Source organism: Paralichthys olivaceus, chromosome 14, assembly GCF_024713975.1.
Source record: "Paralichthys olivaceus isolate ysfri-2021 chromosome 14, ASM2471397v2, whole genome shotgun sequence".
Taxonomy (NCBI): Eukaryota; Metazoa; Chordata; class Actinopteri; order Pleuronectiformes; family Paralichthyidae; genus Paralichthys; species Paralichthys olivaceus.
The window spans coordinates 10,285,595-10,300,293 of NC_091106.1; the positions used below are offsets into that span (position 1 = coordinate 10,285,595).

General features: G+C 40.9%; 1 protein-coding gene across 1 annotated transcript; it reads left to right on the forward strand.

Moving 5' to 3' along the window:
• The first annotated feature begins 384 nt into the window (after positions 1-384).
• Positions 385-13,669, forward strand: mertka (c-mer proto-oncogene tyrosine kinase a). The gene is made up of 19 exons (XM_020096643.2): positions 385-661; positions 1,522-1,837; positions 1,930-2,030; positions 2,125-2,295; positions 5,932-6,018; positions 6,101-6,216; positions 6,300-6,489; positions 7,394-7,539; positions 9,121-9,256; positions 9,493-9,643; positions 10,203-10,291; positions 10,463-10,558; positions 10,648-10,728; positions 10,813-10,905; positions 11,009-11,127; positions 11,223-11,332; positions 11,442-11,601; positions 12,245-12,381; positions 12,918-13,669. Exons 1-19 carry the CDS (start codon positions 574-576, stop codon positions 13,354-13,356), a joined length of 2,826 nt encoding a protein of 941 aa, XP_019952202.1. The 5' UTR covers positions 385-573; the 3' UTR covers positions 13,357-13,669.
• Positions 13,670-14,699: the final 1,030 nt, after the last annotated feature.

Consider the following 14,699-nt stretch of genomic DNA (forward strand, 5'->3'; position numbering starts at 1 on the left):
TGCACAGATTTACTCCGCTGCAGAGGTTTTGTGTTTCTTCTGATTGGTGTTTTGACATTTCAAAATAAATGAGTGTTATTCAGTACTAGTCAGTAGACTTCATGCTTGTGCGTAATGTTTATGTACGTTCTTATTTGTGTGGTAGGGGTTCATCAGTTTCAAAAATAGAACAAGAAGAAAGAGACGTGATTTAGAAAAGTGAATAAAAAGACATCAGGTCAAGTGAAGCTGTGTGAGTTGTGTTGAATGTGTGCAGATGTTATTTTACTGCTTTGTTTTTGTGGCTTTCTTTAGTCTTTCGCCGCATTCCTCACTTTTAGTCCCGCCTCCTCCACGGGAACCTCCTTTGACGCGTCGCGTCGAAAGGTTGGCTTTAAACTTATTTCCCTCCCTCCTCTCCAGCTGAATGTGATCCTGGGTCAACAACTCTCCGCACAGAAGCCTCTCCAGTGTGGGTCAGTGTTCAGGCTGAATCACAGCTCATCCGCTGGGAATTAAAAAGACGAGGTGGACGTTTGGAAACTGTTGCGCGCCGGAGCGCAGCGCAGTGGAGAGATCAGCTCAGCTCGGGTCATGGCACAGAAGTCAACTCCAGGCTGGTTTGGACTTTTCCTCTCTACGTCGACCATAGTGGCCATTCTCGTGTGGACTCCTGCCTGCGGTCAGTAGTTTTTTTTTTTTTCGGGGGGGGGGTATTCGTTATTTTGTGTGAGATTTTAAGTGTTTACGCGAGTTTCAGGAGCAGCAGGTTGATGATCTCTGCAGCTGGAACACATCACTTTGAATTTGTATATGATTCATTGACGGAAAGTCTTAAACATATACATCTGAAAAACTAAATACGCCCTGACGTGTATGTTACGGTAACTTCTTTGTAATGACAGTATAATAAAATGTGATTTATTCGCTTGCAGATAGCAGTGGTGATAAATGTTGAACAGTCATTAAGTGTGGATGGACTGTTTTTATTCTGTGGCATAATCGCTCTTATTTTCTTTTAGAATAGTTTTTGTAGTTATATCTTTATGCTGAACTAAATTTTGCTTTTTGAGTTACTTTTGTTAAATTTTGAACAACATAAAATAAATCCACCCATAAAACTATTTTGATAACAAATTAATCATTTAGATTGGTTTTAATGAATTTCCTAGAAATCAACTAGTTCCAGGTTCTCATTTGTAAGAATGTGTTTCTTTTCTCAGATTTTTAGAATTGATCGAATGAAATGAAAATAGGTTTAAGGTCTAAATCTGATCGTAAATACTCGTGATCTTATGGCTACTTATAGTTATGTTATACTTACCTTAATTTTCAGTCATGAACATAATATCCCTCTTCACTTTGGATGTAAAGTCTTTGATTCTCAGAAAGGCAACAACAATTATCATTATTTTATATTTAAACATTTTGTTTGTAATGGTTTTTTTTCTTTTACTATGAAAGAACCATATTTTTTCTCATTTATTCTTGTGATGCGACATTGTTATTATTACAAAACCTAACTTCCTCCTCTACTAACAGCTCAGCATCCAAGGAGCCGTGTTCATCGACCAGTCAGGAACTCTGAGCCTGTTGTGATAGCAGGCAGAGTTTCAAGGTTTTATCTGAGCCCCGATCAGCTCCGACAGCTGCACTTCAAACCCACCATCCGCTCCATCCAGCTGTCAGAGGGCCACGAGTCCAAGTTCAACTGCTCCATCGACATCCCCGACGCCCGGGTGGAGCCCACCATCATCTGGGTGAGGAACCGCCAGGACCTGGCAGCAAATGTTCAGGTGGTGATCAACGAGCTCCAGACTGTCGCAGATGGGGTTACGACTCTCCTCTCCACTGTCAGGTACATGCAGCATGGTGGTTACATTTAAAAAAGCTCATTTATATGTAAGGCTGCGTTAATACAACCATGTGTCCTCATGTTCTGTGTTACAGCATCAACTATGTGCAGAGGGCGGATGCTGGGGAGTATCGCTGCAGGCTGAGCATCGGCAACACGCTGGTGGAGTCTCAGCCAATCATCGTGGAGGTGAATGGTGAGTTTTAACATGAGGAGATGCCATCGTTAGGAGCTTCTTCTTCGCCCTCATTCTTTCGTGATGCTTTAACGCCTCTGGCATTTGTCTGCAGGTCTGCCCACATTTATCCATCAGCCAGAGGACAGGAACATTACAAGAGACACGCCTTTCACTCTGTCGTGTGAGGCGGTGGGACCCCCGGACCCTGTTCAGATCCGCTGGCTCCGTGATGGATTACCTGATAGTGACTTTCATAACTCTCCCAGCAGCTTCTCTGTGTCAGGTGAGACACCGACAACCGCACAGTCCACTTTTCCTCATCTCTCTCTCACAGGTTATCTCACAGCGTAGGAAAGTTTCTGTTTTCACAGTTGGTACTGTTGTCGAGCCCCTCATAAAAGGCAGCCTGAGGCATTATTTTTTCAGGTTGTTCATCCCATTCCAGTGAACATGCTATCTCAAGAATGCCTTATGGGAATTTCTTCAAATTTGGTATAAAGATTCACTTGGACTGAAAGATGAACTGATTAGAGTTTGGAGCTCGGGGGGTCAAAGGTCAAAGTCACAGTGACCTCACATTTATGTGAATGTGATATATTAGGACTGTCCGCAGGGAATTTCATTGCATCTGGTACAATTCACCTGGACTCACTGCAGCGAAAAAAGAATCCTGGATCTGTCCCCTGATGTGGATCTACACCAAAATTGAATGTGTTCTTCCCTGACCTATACCACAACCTTCCACATCTGTCCAGTAGTTTTTGATGAAATCTTGCCTACAAATAAACCAACCAACCAATAAACAAAAGAATGGGTGAAATCATAACCTCCATGGTGGAGGTAAAAAAGAAGAGTTCCTTTAAAGTCTGATCCATCTGAAACGTCTTTTTGATCAAGCTTTATCTTTGTCGGAGGAGAACTATTTTTACTAGAAGAACTGTTTGTATAAAATGTTGTAGTGGAAATGACTCAGTGCTGCAGCTTATTAACCAATTAACTGCTCTCTCTTTGGTACTTGAATGTAGAAGCTTTCATCAGCAGAGATTAAGGGCCTTTTTCCTCTTTGATAGTGGTGACAAAGCACAGAGGTGGTCTTACTCAGCTCTGTTGGTGGTTTCTATTCTGCCTCGTCTCTGCTGCCTCAGCATCTGTACACTTGTTACTGCAGTGGTATTTTTTCACCATTGTCAGAGAGGCCTCATGCTCCACCACTGAATGGTTAACAGAGCTCATTCATGCACAGTCAGTGATTATTGGATGGATTGCAATGAAATTAGATGGAAGGATTGAGTTAGAAAATCCAGATTTTCTCACAAGAATGATTCATGGTTACGTTAAGGATAAGCATGTTTATGGGACTGATATTTATCAGTGAGTGCAATGACTATCTCTTAAAAACTTCATTATTTTATAGAGGTTTTGTTGGAGACTGCAATGATTGGTTGGATTTCTCTTTTGCCTGGGGTCCCCAAAGCCCCTTGAACCACTCCTGAAGTAAAAGTCTGGTTATATAAAATCAGTTCAGATTAAGCTTTTTTATCATGTTATACATGGTATTTTCTTGAAATTATATAGCATTAAGTTTTGAAGAAGTAGAAGCAGAGTTACCAAAATGTTTTTTTTAAGTGAACTCCCCCTTCATGGCCTCTTCTTGAAAGCGAACATTTGTTATTAGAAGCATAACCCTCCTGCTCTCTGCGCTCTAACCCTTCATCTTCAGCCCGCCGCAGGCTACAAGCGCCGCTGCTGTAGTCAGTGAGTGGTGACACAGTCCAAAACCAAGAGGGTTAAAGGTTCAGAGCTGTGCTTTGGTCCTGCATGTGCAAGGACCTGGGCCTGGCGTGAGGATTGAAGGCTGCACAGTGAGCCCGTTTGGGGGTTGACCCCACGTACAAAGACCCCATTCACTGAAAGGCCCACTGGCCAACAGGGAGGGGCCTGGACACAGAGGCTGGCAGCCTGCAGCCTACCAGAGCTTTGAGCACGACCAAACATTGGCACAGTAATACTGTGTAAACCCACTCTGCTGCATACTCCTCTAATGCATACTTTGAGTCTAGGGCCCTTTGTTTCAATTAAGGCTGGAAACCACAATATTATTAGTGCTTTTGTTTTGTAGACAATGTTAAAGGACTGTTGGCTTTATTTTAGGATTCATGCATTTATCATGCATACAGCTTCAAATCAGGATATTATGTGTTCATTAAAGAGAGTCTGTCTCTAAAGAGAGTGTTTGTCTGGAAGACAGAAGTGCAGGTGATCAGGTTTTGCACTTCACCATTGAAAATCCAGACAATAAAACATAGATGGAGAAAAAGTAAGATGTTGTTGGCCGAGTTGTAACCTGACGGAGTAAACAGTAGCTATATTTACTGGCCAAAAATATAAATGGGAAACTAACATAGACATGTCATGCAGCTGAGTGAGCTGGAGCCCTCCCAAACCTGATAATTACAGGTCCACATTATACATTTGGTTGTTTCAGCTCATTCGCTACTCTGCATTTACTGAACCCCTCCATCGTTTCTGATGTTTCCATATGAGAGGCCAACCAATCTTTTTTCGTTTCGTTTTATTTCAATTATTTTTCATTGTTTGTCGTTGTATTTTGTTGATATTTACTTTCAAAGTACAGTTAAAGCAGAAATGGTATTATTATATTATTTTCTCTTTTCCAAATAATATATATAACTTTAAAAGAATGTGCATCTTAAAGGAGCCATGAGATTGAGACCACACCAGGAAGATTTCTAAAACTGAGTCACAACTTGGCCATGTTTTAACAACTGTGAGTGGAAAATACTGATCTCATATATATGGACGTTATGCTGCAACGTTCACCGACACTGTGATGAAAACTCATCACCACAGGAATCCATAATGCGTGGCAGCATTTTAACGTGACTGCAGCCACAAAAAGGAAACAACAAGCTATATGCAGCAATGTCTCAACAGGACTGGGGGAGGAGAGTTGTCAAATCTCCAATGATATATTATGGGAGTTTCACTGCCAGTTTTTCCTCATGTGCCTTTGCTGTTTGTTCAAATTATATAAGAAAGGCCGCTTTCATTTGGGACGAGTGTCAAACCTGCTCAGTTCCCACTGAGACCCAGCCATCTGTTTGCCATGCAATTTGAAATGAGGTACTGTGTGTGGTCAGTGCCTGAGCACAGTTTGGCAGATTTAGATTTGTACATTTCTGTCACAACTTGAACAATATATTCATATTTATTTTACATGAAGGTAACTCTTATATAATGGATTCAATCTGACCATTCAATTTCATTATGGTACAGATGTATGGTCAGTGTTTGGAGTGAAAATCACACCTGAACAGAGGAAGGCAAACTAATGATACTAGTGGTGTCAATCTGTCATATTCTGCAGAACGTAAAACATCCCAAGTCGGTTCCCGTCCTATCTCTCTGGCCGCGCTGTGTTAAGCTTTGTGGAAAGGTTTTTCCGAGACAGAGACACTAGAAAACAGAGCACAAAAGGGACATTATCCAGCAGCTGTCGCAGTTCTATTCTAACTGGGCAGATCTGTGTCCGCTGAAAGACGGGAATTGTGTGTCTACGGAAAGAGACGGCGCAAAAGGATTGTTATGACGGTACATCACATATTGCAGAGGCTCAGTTTGAGCTCACTGTATGAGGCTATGCTGTGTGAGCTGTTAAGGTATAATAAAGGAGTGAGTCATCCCATGTCCCGCTGACATAGCACTTTTTAGTTATTTAGTTTGTACCAAATGCAGAGCTGCAGAAGATTGTGTCTTCATGACTTTGTGAAAGGAAAATAACACCTGACATGAAGGTTGATTTCCCAAAATATTTAGTGCTATCACGACCTTGATAAATAGTTGTGAGTTCATACAACATTGAAGGGCTACATTTTCCTCTCCGATGTGTCCATTGCAGGTGTGGACAAGTACACTCAGTTCAGCTGTGAAGCTTACAACATGAAGGGTGTCACCACCTCCAGAGAAGCAAATATCAACATTAAAGGTAAAACCTTCTCTTCGTGGGGCTGTGATACATCCCAAGCTGACCTCTCTATATAAATAAGGCTTTTCATGTTGTTTTATAGTGCTTCCCAGTCCTATGTATAATGTGACCGTGTTGGAAATGCAGTCCAATAAGTTGCTGTTGAGCTGGAGCCCTGGTCACGATGGTTTCTCTCCGCTCACCAAATGCCACATCAGGGTGAGTCCCACATCTGCACAAGCAGCGCTGTCTTCTTTTTATGTCCTCTGACTGATTCTTACTTGTTCTTTGCTCTGTCTAAGGTTAAAGAGGTGAGTCGGCGGAAGGGGGAGGTGATGACCACCAGGTTCGTCAACGTTACAGTGCCGCCATTCCAGTCTGAAATCCCTGGGCTCCAGGCTTTGACGCTGTACAACATGAGTGTGTCCTGCAGCAATGAGGTTGGAGTGTCTCCTGTCAGCGTGTGGATCCAGAGCAACACCACAGAGGGAGGTGTGTTTGGGAACCATGGAACAATTAGCATTTTGACTATTGAGATACACAGACGTGGATCCAGGGGGTGGAGCCAGAGGGGTACTAACCTCTGATTGGCCCCTGAGGCTACATCCATACTACTATGTTTTTATTTTGAAAAAAGCTGTCCACCTGCGTGTTTTGGCTCCCTATCAGTTTTACTTGCGTCATAATTTCCAAACATCTCAATTTCTGCCCGTCCAAACTAAAACAATATCCTGGAGCATCTCCATTTTTCCTCTCGATTAGTGTGGACGCCAGATAGCAGACTTGATGCATTTCCAAATAATAATTTAATAGTGTGGATGTAGCCAGAAGTGCTTTTTGCTCATGATCCCATCACTATCTATTAACCGTCAAGAAGAATCTCTACGTTGTGCTCCTGCCTCCCTCTCATTACTGCTGAACCCTGTTTGGGTTTCAGAGAGCTGTCACTATGTAATTAGTCCTACGACTTTCCCAAGAAAAAAGTGCATAGTGTAAGCCTCCCTGTAGCAGCCTATAATAAGTGGAATTTACGGAAGTTGGACAACTACCTGCTCTGCTCCTATTGGGAAGGTCCCTTCAGAAGAAAATCATATCCACTTAATCTCTGTTGTTTTCCTGAGGGGGTCACATAGGAAATAGGAGTGGTCTCACTGAGAAAACACAAAGTTCTTACTGGGTGGAACAGCTTTCAATTTCCTTCCTAAGTCATCACAGGGGACATTTTAGTTGAATGATTTGATTCACTCTGCCAGGAAATAACTAAATTCCCAACTGTGATCAAAGATTCCAATGGAAGAACAATTTTAGTTTCTTTTTTCTATTTTTGTTTTATTGTTTGGCATTCCTACAACGCCTTTTTAAATCCCCCTGTCTGCATTTGTTGTCACATTTTCAGTGCCGTCAGTTTATCCCCGAAACGTCACCATACAACAGAACGAGTCGTGGCTGGTGATCAGGTGGAAACCTCCGCCGGATGACAAGATAAATGGCATACTGCGTGGTTACGATGTCATTGTCAGACACGGCATTCAAGAGAAAAAGGTGAGTCAGCAACAGATTTATGGAGCAGTCCCAATAACCTGAAGATTATGTACAAAATATACATGTTTACATAAATACATACATGTATATGTACTACTATGCTACTCCAAACAGCAGTGTCAAATTTGATACATGTATACATAACAGTAGGTCTAAATATTCAGTTTGCATTAGCAGCAAACTACATCTCTGATAAGGTTTAAATCTATGTGAGCATTTTTTCGCTCATATTGTATATATGGTGAAATTAAAAGTTGTTATGCAGTTTTGTCAATGCTCATGTTAATGGTGTTGTCTTTGAGTTTTCTGTTTTCTTCAACAACAACATTTTTCATAACAATTACTAATGTATGACAAATATGAAAAGAATGAGTCTGGGAATACACGATCATCTCTTTGTCCTGCCCACTGAAGCAGAGGTCAACTTCCTTCTTGTCTGTCAACAACAGTTTTTCCACACGTCCCAAAAAGGAACAAGGCAGAGAAAGTCATTTACAAGAAGTTTTTTTTTTTTACATATACTTTCTAAGACACAACAGAGCTAAATACAATAACAACCTTTTTTGTTTATATGAAATGTGTGTGGCATTATTCCATGATGCTGCTCCTGCGTAGTCGTACCTCTGTGACTGCATTAGTACTCTCTAATACAATGGAGCATTTCCCGTCCTTCCTGTCTGTAGTAGTAGTCAAAGGAAGTTAATGGTGTGAAAACTGGCAACCCATGTTGATCGGCACATGGGCTTGAGTCATCACAGAGTGATTAGAATATGAACACAACGGGATGTGTAACATAGACTGAATTATCCCTATGTGCCGTCCAGTCAGATGGTGATGTCATTATTGTACAAAGACTTTGTATTATCAGCAATGACGGGAAATGTGCACAACTTGGCAACTTGTTAAATCCTTAGACTCATCTGCTTCTAAAAAATCCTCAAAGATTCAAAGGCAGGATAAAATAGAGGCATTTATTATTACTGTTATGTTGATGCTAAATTATTTGGTTTTTGTTGTGTGTTTGTTGGAAGAACACACAACCGCATTTTGCCCTTTGTTTGATACCGCAGACGTGACAGGTCGTTAATCATGGGTTCAGCTTTCTCCATCAGATGTGTCAGCACATTAGCGAAGGAGAAGAGCCCCAGATGCTACCAGGCACTGTTGTGAAATACAGGACTGAGTCTGTCACATGCGCCCTCTCATTGCAGCACATGAACTTATAGAGAGTATGTCTCTTCCCTTTTTTATGTAAGTTTCATTATCTATATGAACATTCCCAGGTTACCGGTCAAAGGGGTTTTACACAAAATGACAGTAAGTGACAATATTGAGTTCCTAGTTTTTATAGTGCAATAAGTGGAAAGCAGGAGACAAATCAGAAGGAGACATTAGGTTTAACAGTTTCCCCTCAAAATTATGATTAATGTTAAAATATGTTTGTAAGATAAATCAAATCACGACACATTTATATGATACAGTAGAAAGTCAAGTGGCAGTGTGCACAACTCCACATCCTGAGGAATATATCAGCTACACAGTTATGTACAGATTGAAATAATGTCTATTGTTGTGTTTCAGATCCACAGTTATAGCACCACGGCCTTTGTACCTGTGCAGGAATTCAACACAACCTACAGTGCAGAGGTGGCAGCGTGCACGCAGGCAGGGAGCGGCATGGTCAGCCCACGAGTCTGGCTGTTTGTGCCAGAAGAGAGTAAGCCACTCTACTGATTTATGTCCTCATCTGGGAAATGTTAACTTCATAAATGTCCCAACATTTTTCTGCTGATGTATTGTACTATATTTGAATACTGCTCTGTACACAGAAACAGAACCTATGGAGGCTTTATGCTGTATTTTAGCCACGCTATCACCATGGATCGCGTTGGATGCTGTTTATCTTAACTTATCTAAACTGATCATGCTTAAAGTTTCTTCTTTCTTTCTCAGAATCATCCGTGCACCCATCCTCCAGCCCTGACACTGGGGTCCCAGACTCTGTGTACGTCGTGCTGGGAGTGGTGTGTGGCCTCTGTCTCCTGCTCATCATCCTCTGGGGGGTTATCTGTGTACACAACAGGACATCTGACTCTTGGTTTGGGTATGCTGACTTCTGTGCAAATACAGTGTTGATTAAATTAACTTTAAAAAGTTCAGTTTCTGGTGACCTATTTTCTCTGCACTCTGATTAAAAGACATAGAAGATTTCATTTAAGGTGTTTTGTTCATTTTGGTATTATCATGTGGGGGTGTTGAGTAATCCTTCAGCAACAGTAGGACTTTTGGATTGTGTTAATAAACTGCCTTTGCTTCCTCTAAATCAATCCCCATCACCAGTAATAACTGTGCAGCTGGAGCGATGTACTACAACCACCTGTTAAATCTCAGGAATTCATTGTTATGAAGTATGTGAGTCAGTGTTGCCTCTCAGGATACGGATAGGAATGTGTCAGAGGCTGCTGCACAGGAAAACAGCATCTGAACCCATTCAGGAAAGAAGCTACTCAGAGGGCTGCCTCACTCTGACCAACTCTGATGCTAAATGTCAGTGTGTGTGTGTATGTGTGTGTGTGATTACAGAGCTATTAACACTTGAGTGAAAGGATTCACTCTCTGTTCAACATTCCTTGTTTTATAATTTTCCCTGTCTCCCCCTGCAGGCAGGTGTTTGGAGGTGGGGAAAAGCCGCAGCCTGTCGTCCAGTACAAACCCCAGAGATCCTACAATCGATCAGTCATAGAAGTCACACGTATGTTCTTGCATGTGAAGCTTCTTTCAGACATGCACTATAGTGCAGACATTTTCCTGAAATGATACTGAGATTGCAAATGTCCGAGCTTAACTCTGGGGGGAAATAACATGAATGTAGACATATATGTTACACTGTTTAAAGCAGATTTTTGATATAACTTTTCTGTAGTTGCGAACCTTGGTGTTAGCGATGAACTCCAGGCCAAACTTCAGGACGTGATGGTCATGAGGAACTTGCTCACGATAGGGAAGGTTCTTGGAGAGGGTGAGTGAACAGATTCCTTTCTACGCTGTGATTAAAACAGAATATACGTATGCTTTGCAGAGTATTAATATGTTGGTGTAATTTATCAGGTGAATTTGGCTCAGTGGTGGAGGGACATTTAAGGCAACCAGACGGAACATCGGAAAGAGTGGCTGTGAAGACAATGAAACGTGAGCGGATACCCTTTGAACATCTCTAAACTATAAAACATGTAGACTTGTAAATATTTACCGTCCTCGTCTTTCTTCAAACAGTGGATAGCTTCTCTCACAGGGAGATTGAAGAGTTCCTGAATGAGGCGGCCTGCATGAAGGATTTCAACCATCCTAACGTCATCAGCCTGCTCGGTAGGAGTGCTACTGCAGAACCCCACTACTCTGCTCTGTTCTCTGGTCTGTTTTCATTTAAACAGCCCTACATTATCTGTGTTTACCCACTTCTCATCTGCAGGTGTTTGCTTGGAAGTTGTCTCAGGACATTTTCCCAAGCCCATGGTCATTCTACCATTCATGGAATACGGAGATCTTCACAGCTTCCTGCTGCGCTCACGCCTGGGAGAGAGCCCAATGGCAAGATTTCAGCCAAACACTGAAATACATATGTTGTACAATATCTTATCGTTAGGCTATATAATGTTAACTTATGTGTTTATTTTTCTACACAGTTCTTGCCCACGCAGACACTCCTGAAGTTCATGGTTGACATTGCTTTGGGTATGGAGTATCTCAGCGGACGCAACTTTCTACATCGAGACCTGGCAGCTCGTAACTGCATGTAGGTTGCAAATCCAATTTTTTTTGTGTATTGGACCCTTTTAGAGTAAAGGTGAAACTTATCTGGGACAATTTCCCTGATTTTATTTTGGTTCTTGTTTGTCTTACAGGCTGCGTGATGACATGACGGTGTGTGTAGCAGACTTTGGTTTATCAAAGAAGATCTACAGTGGAGACTATTACAGGCAAGGCAGAATAGCCAAGATGCCTGTGAAATGGATTGCAGTGGAGAGTCTGGCAGACAGAGTCTTTACTGTAAAGAGTGATGTGGTAAGCACTTCCATCTGCTCCTGTCTGTTCTTTACTGGCACTCTGAAGTCATGGTATAAAAATATGTGAATACATCAGATTATTGTCAGTAACAAGACACATTTTAAACCAGTTTCGAGTCACTGAAAGAAGAACTGGTCCTTCATCTTCTCTCAATAATCAGAAATTTCAAAACAGTTCTTAGTCTTGAAATTTACTCAGAGCTGTCATCTGATTTTACTCAGTATTAATTACTCAGCCTTCCTTTAAAGGGCGTGGTAAAGATTTTGTTTTGACATTTGTTCACACGTCATCATTTCTCCTTGAGTGGTATCACTAAAACTTTTGAGTTCTTTCCCAGATTTTGCATTTTAGGACTCTGGACATTGCACATCATTATTTAACAAACAGTTTACTCAAATTCATCTACTTGATATGTTTATTCTCACAACTTTGACATAAGAATAAAAAGAGAGGGTGAACCCATTCACAGTTCTCACACTTTTGTAATGGACTGGACATAAACTTTCTTGATACTTTCTGTAATTTTTAGTATACATTTCCCTTCAGCACATTTTAAGGTTAAGTGAAATTAACAAAGTTGGTGACAAATGTATTCCACATGATGAAATATCCACTACAGTTAATATTCTATGTGTTGCAGTGGGCTTTTGGCATCACCATGTGGGAGATCGCTACACGAGGCATGACTCCCTACCCCGGCATCCCAAACCATGAGATATACGATTACCTTGTTGAAGGACACAGACTGAAACAACCAACAGACTGTTTGGACGAACTGTGAGTTGTAACGAGTTGAATTTGCGTTGGATAAAATAGAATATATAGGTAGAGTGGAACCTTATTTGCCCAAATGCAGGAATGGGGATGCAAATTGAAAATAAAATAAATAATAGAATTTAATGTATTAAGACAAATAATGCAAGTTATATACACAACATGTCTGTGGTTAAAGTGCATAATTTGTACTTCGTAATCTCCTTTTGTATTGCTGCAAACTTTATGGTAAACGTGAGCACCTGTAGGTCGTTTTGAACTACTACTACTGATATACAGCAATATTAGCATGTGATACTAGTTCCTTTTTATGACTTTCGTCCAAGCCAGCAAACAGCCTCAGTCTAAAAACATTGCTCACCACTGCCATCTGTAGGGAAAGCACAGACATGTACACACACTTTGCAAAGTGTGTTCATGAATTGACTTCTAACTGAAGTGAATGCCTCCACATGTGTTTGCTGCATTCAAGGCTCGTATTTAAAAAAAAGCATCAAGATGTATTAAAGGAGTAATTTCCTTGATTTTCCTGTGTCTAGGTATGAGATCATGTACAGCTGCTGGAGGGCTGATCCGCTGGACCGACCTTTCTTCCCCCAACTGCGGGAAATGTTGGAAAAGCTCACAGACAAGCTCCCAGAGTCTTTCAGCAGGGACGATATCATCTATATTAACACCAGCTTTCCTGAAGAGGACCTCGATGGGGACTCACATCCTGCAGAGCATCCTGTGTTCAGCTCCTCCCCTTCCTGCAGCCATCGGGCGGCAGAAAATTCAGTCATCACTGTGGACGTTCATGGGAGCGTGGAGGACGAGGAAGACGAGGGCGATGATCGCTACGTGGTGGTGATCTCCTCTGATCCTTCCCTGAGATCTGCTGAAGTGGACACTCCTCTTCTGTCGAGTGATGCTTTAAGTCGAGCAAACAGAGACACTGGGATTGACCACAGCTCAAGTGACACGTCTTTCCTGCTGTAACATTCGATACCCAGCAGATTAAAACTTTAATAAAACCGTCACTTTGCTGCCTCAGCACTAAAAATGTCGCCTCATTACACTGGGAGAACCTCAACGTCTCCTGGTGTGGACTTTCTGTAGTGTTGTCATTTAAGCAGTTTCATGCTTTAAGTGAACGGCCTGTACGTCAGTGTTAAGAATGTTGTCCAATAAGCTTAAGATGCACTGAACTGTGAAATTGTTTACTGTGCTGAATTGTGTGTTGCTATGTAAATATAGAAATGTACAGAGCATTTATAAAGTGATCTTATACTATAAAAATATAAAAGACTAATTCCATGACTCATTTGAAACTTGATGATTAAACTGGGATTTATTTTTGAGCTGTTGTGGTGGAAAAAGCTAAAATTACAATCACAAGGAGGAAATACATGTACTTATAATATGATAATAATGTAAGTACATGTATATAAAAGTATACAAAAGTAGTCTTCTTTAAAAAATCTTATTTCAGCATTTGTGCACAAACTGACATTTAATCTTGTCTTATATTAAATATTAAAAGTAAGACCCATTTAAAATTCAATAGATGCCGAAACTTTTGTACAGGCTTTGATTATGATGCACTTTGATTGTTGCAACAGTCTCTATTCATGTCTGGTGGAAAATGTTCTTATACCAGAAGCCTTCTTTGTTCCTATCTGGGCTTTATTTTTATTTTGTTTCTGTCCTTTTTATTAATTCTGTTATCTTACTTATTTTAATAATGAAGTAGTTTGTAGTGTTATGGGTTATTCAGTTTCTTATTATTTTATTAGTATAAATAGTAAAATGATTCATATAGGTTTTAATAGCACCAATAACTGCTATTAATTTGAAATATTCAGGTGCTTACCTTAAACCTTAAAACTGGAGAATGTAGAGCTGAGTAGACCCCATTTATGCAACAGCACAGTTCGTAGTCGCCTTTTGTTTTCATGCTCACTGAGTCATTCTTGCTAACATGATATCTCAGAAACACATGAGTGAATTTCTTTAAAAACTTTCACTTGGACTCAAAGATAAACTGATGGGATTTTGGTGGTCGAGAGTCAAAGGTCGAGGTCACTGTGACCTCATGTTCCTGTGAATGTGATGAATCAGGGACTCTGAATTTAATATCATCACTAGGGAATGTCATTTCATCTGGCCCAAACTTTCACTTGGACGTGGAAGAGAATTTAATGGTCACTGTGACATCACAAAACCCCCGTTTCTCTGTGAAGGCTTTATGTGAAGAACGCCCGAAAGAACACTTCAAATGTGGCACAAATGTTCAAGTTCACAATGGCTTTACAAAACAGGCCTTTTGAACATGGATTCTC

Excerpts from the sequence above, each read along its gene's own strand:
- mertka (XM_020096643.2), top strand. The coding sequence starts at position 574 with ATGGCACAGAAGTCAACTCCAGGCTGGTTTGGACTTTTCCTCTCTACG. Across the intron at positions 662-1,521 it reads CGTGTGGACTCCTGCCTGCG|CTCAGCATCCAAGGAGCCGT; the intron begins GTCAGTAGTTTT and ends CTCTACTAACAG. Across the intron at positions 10,906-11,008 it reads TAACGTCATCAGCCTGCTCG|GTGTTTGCTTGGAAGTTGTC; the intron begins GTAGGAGTGCTA and ends TCTCATCTGCAG.